Below are 10,539 nucleotides of genomic sequence, written 5' to 3'. Positions count from 1 at the left end.
CACTGCTGAGGGGAGCAGCGGGCGGGCCAGGAGAGGTCTGCCACGCCATGTGGTCACCTCCGGGGCAGGCGGGGATCGAACCCATGCAGAATTGGCTTTAGCCTCCCAGTGCAGCGCTTCAACCTGCTGTGCCACCAAGGAGGGCCGAATCATAAATTTTATAAACTCCTTATTTCTATTTCCATGAGTGATGATGGGGAGTTCCACATTTAGATGAGGTTTCCACAGCCCACCACCCCCAAGTTATCAGTTAGCTCTAAGCACACTTTAAAATATGGGCCAAGTTCTTATCTTTTAGCATTTCCTCTTCTCCCAACAAAATCTTGTTACATCTCCCTACAATTTATTTAAGAACAGAAACACTATTTTGTTTACCTGTATTTTATGCCCTCACCTATCTCCAAAACAATTTAGAGATCAGACCACTGAGTGTGATCACTTTGAACCTAGTAGTCCTTTTCTAGGGTAACTCATATTACAGGAAGTGACATAGACAGAGGAAACAGGTTTTTGTTGGTACTGGTTGTGGTGGGTTTTTAAGGAAGTGGGTCAAACAGCAATATACAGCCTCAGAATTACCACAAAAGAGTATCTGGTATATATGAGCTTCTTATTAAAACCTGTCCACGCAGCTATCATGGGCATACAAACAGCACATTCCAGGTATACATGAGGACGCTAAAGAGGTTCCTACACAGCCTCTTGCCCCACACACATTTTTAGAGACCTGTTTAAGACAATAAGCAGAAAGAGATTACCCCTAGTACTTTTACATAGCAAAGGTACCTAAGCAACATAATGTCATGCAAGGAGGAAACAATTATCTGAAGTATTATACATCCATTTGCCACATGCGTGCTGATTCCTCTAGCACAGTGACTGATACATACTAAGAGCTCAGGAAATATCTGATAATATGTGACTGAATGAAAGACAAGGCAGTGATGAAAACATTTTTTCAAGAATATTTAATGGGATGAAGAAATATATTCGTAGTATTCTATGAAGTAGAATAAGCAGGATATAAAAGAGTATATACAGCATGATATTATATTTCAAAAATAGTAAAAAGACTGAAAAGAAATACACTAATGTTGAGGCTAAGTTGATTTATCAGTAATTTTTTTATTAATATTTTTCAAGTTTAAAAAAATCATATATAGTGATTATAGTCAAACTAAAGAAACAATCAAACATGTATTCTTTTAAAGGCTGTGCTGGAAAACTGCATTTCAATTTCTTGAATGAGTGATATGTATTTAAAATTCAGCTAAACTATGACTTGTTTAAAAATCATAAAATCAATTGTGCTAGTTTGTGTAACTCCACTCACACACAGTAACGCTAGGTAGAGGGTATTATACAAACGAATTCTCACAGCTGTTTTACCGTACTAAAAAACTGAATAAAGAATATGTTAGCACCACCTTCTATACACAATAATTAATGGAAAGATATCCATTAATCTCCAAATACCTTACATCATTAGGAAAATGAAAACATTTCCTGATTTTCCACATTCACAAAACAACCATTTACTTACTCATATTGGTCTAAGTTGTTTGATTTCTTTCCTGTTACATAGTTACTTGGGATATATCCTTCACTCCTAGAAATTAGAAAAATACTTCAGGTAAACTGAAATTATTTATTAAGAAGTTATTTTAAAAGTGATAGCCTTCCTAAAATAACTGAAGTATAAGATTGCCAAATCTTGTAAGGAAGGCTAGTTAACTTCCCACAAGGCATGTTTGTTAAGTTGGAGGATAAATTATATTTTACGTATGTCTGTCAGTTTGACTTACAACTTCTAAATATTTAAATGTATGCTATGTGGATTTCATTTGTAATCTTCTAAACCCCAAAAATATTAGGGAAAAACCTACAGATGACCTATTTTTAAGTTTAATAATATGAAAATTGTGTTTTTGTTTTTGTTTTTTTTTTAATTTTTTTTTAAGATTTATTTATTTGTGCATACAGAGCTGGGGTACAGGCCAGAGGCTCAGGGGCAGTGAGAGGCTTCACCAGAGACAGAGTGGGGTACATAACAGGCAGATCTACGAAGTACACTGCTGAGGGGAGCAGCGGGTGGGTCAGGAGAGGTCTGCCACACCATGTGGTCACCTCCGAGGCAGGCGGGAATCGAACTCATGCGGAAGTGATTTTAGCTTCTCAGTGCTGTGCTTTAACCTGCTACGCCACTATGGAGGGCCTTGTTTTTGTTATTTTTTTAAGATTCATTTTATTTATTTATGCAAACAAGGCTGGTGGTAGGGCAGTGAGAGGAATGACCAGAGACAGAGACAGAGAAGAACAGGTGGATCTACTAAAATACACTGCTGAGGGGAGCAGACAGGAGAGGTCTGCTGAGCCATGTGGGTCAGCTCCCTGGCTGGGGACTGAACTCTAGCCACAATGGCTGGTAATTTCTGACTAGCACTGAGACTTTAACCCTTGGGCCACCAAGGAGGCTCCCCATGGCAATTGTTTTAAAATAGCTGCTTGTAGTTAGAATGAGGAGCAAAAATGACACGCTGACTTGCATTTATTTATAAATACTCTAGAAGAAGACAACTGGGTGGACTGGTAAATCAAGATTGACAAAAAGCTGGTAATTTTTTGTCAAGTGATAGGAGGCTCCATTATACTATGACATACTTCTGTGGATGTGTGAAACTCTATAAGCAAAAATAATAATAGGTCGCCCTCACTGTTTGGCAAAGAGAAGCAGTGACAACACAGAATACAAGGTTGGGAGGTCCCAAGAAGGTACTAACAAGGTGCAGCAAGGCAGCCCGCAGCAGGTGTGGTACTGCTGAGCAGTGAGAACAAAGACCCTGCCCATGCCAGAGGTTCCTAGGGCCCCTCCAGAAGTAACTGAGGAGAGAATCGGCATGAGGGAAGGAGAAGCGAGGTGTGAAAGAATGTTCGCAGGGAATCAGAATATAAACAGGATTATATTTCAGAGATAAACGTAAGAATAGTTTTCCTAATGACCTAAAAAATACTTCATCTTTTCTTACTTTCTGAATGACCTAAATGACACTCATGTTTATCCATAAATACACATTATTTAGCAGTAATAAGGTTGAAAGGACTGTTTCCTTTAAATCCTAAATTACCTTTTATATAAATAGTGCTTTTAATCTCCTGCATGTGTGTGTGACTCTATAGACATACACACACAGACACACACAATCTCTGTATTAGAAAAGTCTAACATTAATTACTTAACTCGGGGAAAACATAAAATGTCATTTCTCCAAGGTCAAAAGAATCCAGTGAAACATATGAAGATGAGAAAGAGGCAATGTTGTATAGTCGGATTTCTGGGAAGAAGTGGTTGATTCATTTATATCCATTGAGTCACTGCTGGAAAAGTATGGTGTGCCTGCAAAATAAGACTCCCACTCCTGGACTGGCTATAGGACAGACACAGATCACTCTCTTCTCAGCACTCTCTTCCCACCCAGCAATGTGTATCTCACATTGTGAGGGGCACTTACCCGTATTTGTCTCTTGCTTGCCACCAGTGAATGTCATTCTTTTCTAATATGATATACTCTTGGCCTCTCTCTAATCTAAGGTCATGTGCTTCTGTTGCTTGGAAATCATACATAGCTACAACTATTTCTTCGCCATTATCTTCTTCTTCAGGAGGAATTGGTGGGGGAGGCCTTCGCTAAGAAAGGAAGATAATGTGTAAGTTCAGGCTCTTGTTTGAAAGGGAGTGCAAAGTAAAATTCTAAACAATTCCCCAACACCCTGGAGTACAGGAGAAACTGCCCCTAAGTTAACGTGGAGTACACGCCTATGAGTGAGCTTCTGTGGTGTTCACTGTGCGCAGACACCAGGAGGCCTGAAGGAGGCATTCAGATGGCCTGAAATGGCCACAGTGGCAAAGCTCTCTATGTAGTGGCGTCTTCTATCAGGTCTCCTGCCATCCAGAGAGATATGCACTTGTCTGGGCCTACTGCGAGCAAGGTCCACCCCTTGTTCCAACCACACTTTTTCTGAATACTGACCCATAGAGTATACAATTCCACAGTGACTGAAGCAGCTACCCAAGTCACTCATAGCAAATCTTGTCTGGTCCTAAAGCACGTGTGTTTTCCACTATTCTTTACCCTTCAAACACATTATCAATCACTGAAGTCACCCTTCATCACTGGAATGTGATCTAAAGACTGGGGCATACCTTTGTAGTCCCATACTTCTTACACATGTCTTTAGGCAAAAATAAAAGCAAAATACCAGATGGTAAGAGGGCCCTGATTGATACTATATGATACAATTAAATTGATTACTATTTGACACAAAGAAAAAAAAAGTCATATATCTATTTCTGATACACTCCTGGGGAAAAAAGCAGCATCATGTAAATGAGCATAAAGCACCACTAAACTGCAAACGTTTCCAAAAACCCTACCTTCTTTGTTTCTGGTGCTGGAGGCAATGTTTTTCTTATACCTGAAAATGGCAACAACAAATATAACTCAAAAAACAAAAACTTATGGCTGAAGAATAAATTCAGAATAAAATAAATGCAAATAAATGTTTTAAAAAAAATCCCAGAGCTAGAAGCTCTTGCAGTAGGGGACTCTTACGTGGTGCTTGTGGGATTACAAACTGGTGCAAACACAGTACAGGTTCCTCAAGAAATGAACATTTTCGTTACTCTGAAATGTCCTCTATATGAGCTAATGACCTAGCAATCCACCTCTGGGTATATAGACAAAGAAAATAAAATCATTTCAAACAGATGTCAATACGCCCATGTAATTAGCACCATTATCCACAATAGCCATGGAATAGAAATACCCTGTGTCCATCAATGGGAGTGTGGTTAAAGAAAATGTGGTGTACATATACAATGGAATACTATTCAACCCTAAAAAGAACAAAATCCTGTCATTTGCAATAATATGAATGAATGTGGAGGGCATTATGGTAAGTGAAATGTCAGACAGAGAAAGACAAAGACTGCAAGACATTACATATACATGGAAGCTTTAAAAAGAAAAAGTCAAACTCATAGAAAAAGCAAGCAGAAAAGTAGAAAAGTCGGGGTTGGTGCTGGAGGATAAGGGAAATACAGAAATTGATAAAAGGAAGAAAATTCCATTTAAAAAATGAATAAGGTTCAAGTTTAAATGATCAACATGGTGACTGTAGCTGATAACACTGTAAAGTATAAATGAAATGTATTAAGAGAATAGGAATGAAGTGTTTCATAAAAAGAACAGCTAAACAGATGAGGCGATAGATCTGTGAACTACTCGATGAGTGGAGACTTCACAATGCATGAGTCACCAGGTTGCACACTATAAATATCTTACAATTTTGTCAACTATATCTCAGCAAAGCCGGGAAAATAAAGAAAAAAATTGCTTAATAGGATCACACTTGTAACAGAGCCATTAGCAGGTTTCCACATTGTGATAAAAGCTCCTGAAAATAAACCTGATTTCATGAGACAGTCCCACTGCTAATTAAAAATAATTATTTTTACAAAAATACATTTATGTTGTTTAAAAAGTATGAAAGCCACACTTAACTAAAATCAAAGTCATATCACTTTTCTGGCTAGACCAATAATATGTACATCCTTCCTACCATATAATTATGGAATAAAATGAATACTTACTACTCTCAAAAAGATTATATTTTTCACACCCAGGTGCAAGTTTTTCAGTTTGTCTGCAACACTGGTAACTTCCATCTGCCCAGAATTTAGGATGATATTTAATCATAATATTATTGTTGTTCTTTATTTCTGTAATTCACACACATCAAAGGATTAGTGAAATCAAGAAGACAACAGACTGTTTTATAAGTAACACTGTCAATCACGCCTTATTCCTCAGATACTGAGTTTATTCTGAGAACAACCTAGCATTTAAATAGTCACATGGTTCTCACTCATCTGCTTTTTGTGTTGTTTTAGTGAAGCACCCTTGTTCAGAGGTGACTGCTACACTGTGATAGAAAGACACAGAGTCAGCTAGTCTGCAGCAGAGGTGAGAGCTGTGCAGGACAAACCATCCACGTGAACAGTTTATGCAAGAATCAAGCCATCCCAGAAAATGTTATCATCACACAGGCAATTTCTTAGAAAACAGCAAATCTGATTATCATAAAAGACCAGTACATTATCATTTTCAAATATATTACATATTAAATGAAAATATCCTTTCCTTAGAAACTGTACATATTTCACTTGAAAGAATCTTACTTTTCAGTAACAGAATGTCCCTGGAGAAATGCATACAGTAGATTAAAAGATTATAAATGCACAATACATTGACTATATTTCTAGATTAGTGATAACGTTTCATAAAACGATATACAGATGAGTATTTCAATATATGAGTTTTACCTTCTTTTAACTTCTTCACCCACCGGTCTCTGCTTTGTGCAGTAGGTGCAAAAATGTAAAGTGTATTAGCATCATAAACAACCTAAAATAAGACAAAAGATGAAACAGGAAAAAGTGAGAAATACTTAGACACAGCACCCCTAGCCAGCACAGAACTTCAGTGCCACTGCACCAGGGAAGGATTCTGATGACTGAATCAGGCAGCTATTTCAGATCTAAAGAACTAGAAATTCTTTAGAAAATCATATCTATTTTTTCATGGAATACACATTTTACAATGGGCTGTGGGATTTTTTAAAAATATAATAGCTTATTTTTACATCATTTTGTACCTTTTTCCATCTCAGTTGTAATCCCCATGGACTTCCCATCACCAAATCACCCGTGTGTCATCACAGTAGTCCAGTGCACTTTCCCTTCTCCACACCCCCTCATTTTTTATCCCATTCCCCATTCCACCACCCCCCCTGTAAAATGTCTCTGGTCTATAGTTGTTCACTATTATTTCGACCCTCCACCCCCGAGTCCAAAGGGCTGTGTTTTTATAGAGGAAAAGAAACATACCTGGAAGTTTCCTTAATCTTGTTCTTCCTGGCAACCTAATGAACTAAATTCTAGCAAACAACTAGATTCTAAATAAAATCTAGTTGAGGTTTTTGATAAATTTACTATAACAGGAATGATTACAGCCCATTACTGTCCTGAATAATACTTTAGATAGCGGATTACTCTCTCCGTATCACGCCTATGCCCTCCTTTGCCATCAGAAGTAACTGCGACAGCTAACTTTAGCGAGCGCCCTGCTCCTAGATCTGGCACACAGGCTTGCTATACGTTAATGCAATTACTCCTCCCATCAAGGTACCACCGTTTCCATTTCACAGAAAAGGAAGCTGAGGGCTGGCCAAGCCCCTACCCCACCCCTACTCCTGTAACCTCCAAGAGACACCATTCACACAGAAAGTGTGGCAAACCGCCTCCCCATTCTGTACTACTCCCTCAGCTGTCCTTCATCACTTGGCTGCTAGTCCAGGAAACCAGGATTACTCCCGAGACCACCCTTTTAGGCCCATGTCTATTTCAGAGTAACTCCTGGTGAGCAATTCCTTAGACATTTTTATTAATAATACTTTAAGTTCATTCATTTAAATTTAAGCCTCAGAAACCAACCCAAGAATTCAGCCTTTGGTCTGTCATTTAACCCTGGATGGTCAGTACCACAGAAGCACATGCCTAGTGCATGGCTAGAAACCTCCCTTCTGCACAGCAGCAGCTACCAGACTGAACTAAAGCTCTTTCATCAATGAATGATCACTCCTGATATTATTCAATAGGTAATTCTTTCCTATTCATTTAAATCAATCGATCAATCAACAAGTGCAGTCTAATGACAATGTTAACAATACTACTTAGTCTGTTCATGACCTGATCAGCCATCTTAGCACTTTGGGGGACTAAAAAAGATACAAAAACAAATCAAGCAGAAAGACAGTTTTCTACCACATGTTTAGAAATGCCTAACTACAAGACAGAAAGTGAGACATGGTATCAGAGAGGTGACGAGAGAGTTATTTGGTCTATTGTTTTTATCCCCTAGCCAGGCTCATTTATGAAAACAACTCTGTACAGAAGAATTAGGTTAAAGTATCACAAAACTCTAAGGTGTTCAGAATGGACTGCCAGGGTTTGGAAGCTTCCAGAAACCTGGTTGCTATCATGATAGCAATTTACTTTACTTTACTTTATTACTATAATATACTTTACTAAGTGTTCACATCAGGCTAAGCACTTGACACACATAGCCTCATTCATCATTCAGTGGCCCACATCACTTATTACATTGAAATCCTAAAAAAAAAAAAAAAAAGCAGGTGAGTCCCTGAGTAGGGGCTCTGTGGACCCAAAAGGCTTTTCGTATTAATGCGTTTCCTCCAAACACCCTCCTGCTGCCCTCTGATACCTCCCCTTCTAGACTGTGCACGCACAGTTCAGGCTCAAGTCTAACTTCTCAAAACTCAACTCACATCAGTACCATGAACCTGTAGCTATTAAAGTTTGTTCAAGATTAGCTAATCAGAAGACAACCAATCCAACTGTCATTCCATGCTTTGTCCATCCTGTTTCATTTGCTTTCTCATTCTTATACCCCCAACCCCCAAGATACTATCACATATACCACAAAAACCAAACATCCCCCAATTGCCTCAGCCCCACCGCTCTGCTCACTCCCAGGTGGGAATTCAGGCAAATGTCCACAGAGGTCACAGATAATATGCATATGGTTCTGTTATGTCCTATATATTACCCCCTTTGTGTCCTAAAGAAGACACTTTCTCTTAGAGATTTTCATTTTAGTAAATCTTGTGTTAACTTGCCTCCATCTTTTTCTTGAGTAAGGACACCCCAGAAATTGCCCTTTTGTGTCTATAATGTTGTTGATCACAGTTTTCTTGATAGGCCTAGTACAATCTTGGGACAGGGTTACTGTACATTGAAGTTCAGACAGTAGCTCTTAGCCTTACCTATCTTTAGGTAGCTAGGCTGTGCATTTTTATTGGTGTACCATGTTTGATTTGTCCCTGATACCTCTGGAGTTTTTCTGAGATGGAGCAGTAATGCAGCCTCACCTTATTAAAATGTATTTTTAGCCTATTTGAAAAAATTCCTTGCTACAAGGAATTTCTAGAAAAGTCAGTCTAAACCCAAGTAATAAACATATAATTTGAGCATTTGGGCAGTTTGGCAAGCTGGTGGAAGAGTTGTCCAGGGTCCTTTCAGCATAGCCTGAATCACACCATGCAGACCAGCTTCTGCATCACCCACATGAAGCGTGACGGATGGACACCGGGAGTCAAGTGCGCCTTTGGCTTACACCAGAAGTGTGACATATTCTATCACATACTATCACAGCAAAGGTTGTCTGAGGCGGAGGAGGTTTGCAAAGCTTGAGGCACAGAAGTTATCAGAAGGAAACAGCCTCACCTGCAATAACACAACTAACTTCGTAGTTACTCTTCCTCCTGTTATATCTACATTTATTCGCTCATTTATTCAATAGATTTAATGCCAGGCACTGAGCGCAAGAGCACAGATGTTATATAATGACAGATCTGGTTTCAAAACCCAGGAAATGCCTTCCCCTGGGGAACCAGCAGCTGCCATCAGAAGCAGCAAAAGATAGTCCATGAGGCAGCTGGTTCTGCCCTATTTTCTCTATCCCTTTTGAGGGCTAGAATACACTGGGAGAGGAAGAAACTGCCTTTTTGTAGCGGTGCTTCTGAAAATGTCCACTTCTTTTTTGGTTTTTGTCTTGCATCTGATCTTGCTGAAACTTTCACTGTGAAGATGTGAAACTAGGATCTACACTTTCTTAAATTATACCCAGGTTATAATAAGAGAGGCTCCTTTTCATTGTTCAAATCCGGTTGGTTTCAATAAAAAAAGTTTAGCTTAGCCTGTTGTGAATTTTTAAGATTGTTTTTGAACTTTTCTTTATTCATGGATAGCAGCAATTAAAAATGGTTCAGGGTTTTGATCATCATTCTTAAAATCAACTCAGGGAGAGCAGAGTGGATCTCTTTCTCGCAGACAGCAGAAATCTTCATGCTGTCCAGAATTGTAAGGCCCATAACTTCCCATATTTACCACTTTGGGTGCAAACAGGGTGACTCTGAGATCACATGGATGGTTCCCGCAAACACCTCACTGTGCCTGCTTTTCATGCAGAGAAGGGCGGATAGGAAGTGAGAGATGGGGTGGGAGACGGAAGGGAAATTAAATGTAGCTCTTCCTTCTACTGTGCTGTGGGTACCATTTCCAATTATGGAAAAGAACCCAGATGCAGCTCTAAAGCTTGAGTACCTTAACCTACTGCTCCCAAATATTTTAATGTACCAAAGTAGTAAATGTCTATTTCATCTCAGCAATTAAAACCAAAAAGAGGGCCTTCCCTGGTGGCACAACACGTTAAAGCACAGCACTATGAAAACAATCCAATGCCACTACAGCAGGAGTTGGATCCCCGGCTGCTCCCCTCAGCGGTGTATTTCAGTAGATATGACTGTTCTGCTTCCCATTCTGTCTCTGGTGAATCCTCTCACCCCCACACCTCTGGCCTGTACCCCAGTTCTGTATGCATAAATAAATAAATCTTAAAA

General features: G+C 39.1%; 1 protein-coding gene across 1 annotated transcript in view; it reads right to left on the bottom strand.

Moving 5' to 3' along the window:
- Positions 1 to 10,539, bottom strand: part of TEC (tec protein tyrosine kinase) — a 30,941-nt gene that overhangs the window by 18,255 nt on the left and 2,147 nt on the right. The window contains exons 2-6 of the mRNA XM_012724069.1: positions 6,383 to 6,464; positions 5,651 to 5,779; positions 4,433 to 4,473; positions 3,510 to 3,685; positions 1,544 to 1,609 (exon numbers count right to left, since the gene is read on the bottom strand). Coding sequence (XP_012579523.1) covers positions 1,544 to 1,609; positions 3,510 to 3,685; positions 4,433 to 4,473; positions 5,651 to 5,756 — 389 coding nt within the window. The 5' untranslated portion in view covers positions 5,757 to 5,779; positions 6,383 to 6,464. The remainder of the gene's footprint in view (positions 1 to 1,543; positions 1,610 to 3,509; positions 3,686 to 4,432; positions 4,474 to 5,650; positions 5,780 to 6,382; positions 6,465 to 10,539) is intronic.

Source organism: Condylura cristata, unplaced genomic scaffold (assembly GCF_000260355.1).
Source record: "Condylura cristata isolate star-nosed mole 26May11 unplaced genomic scaffold, ConCri1.0 scaffold00012, whole genome shotgun sequence".
NCBI lineage: Eukaryota > Metazoa > Chordata > Mammalia > Eulipotyphla > Talpidae > Condylura > Condylura cristata.
Note: the sequence above shows the minus strand (reverse complement) of the source record. Positions and strands in the feature narration are given on the sequence as shown.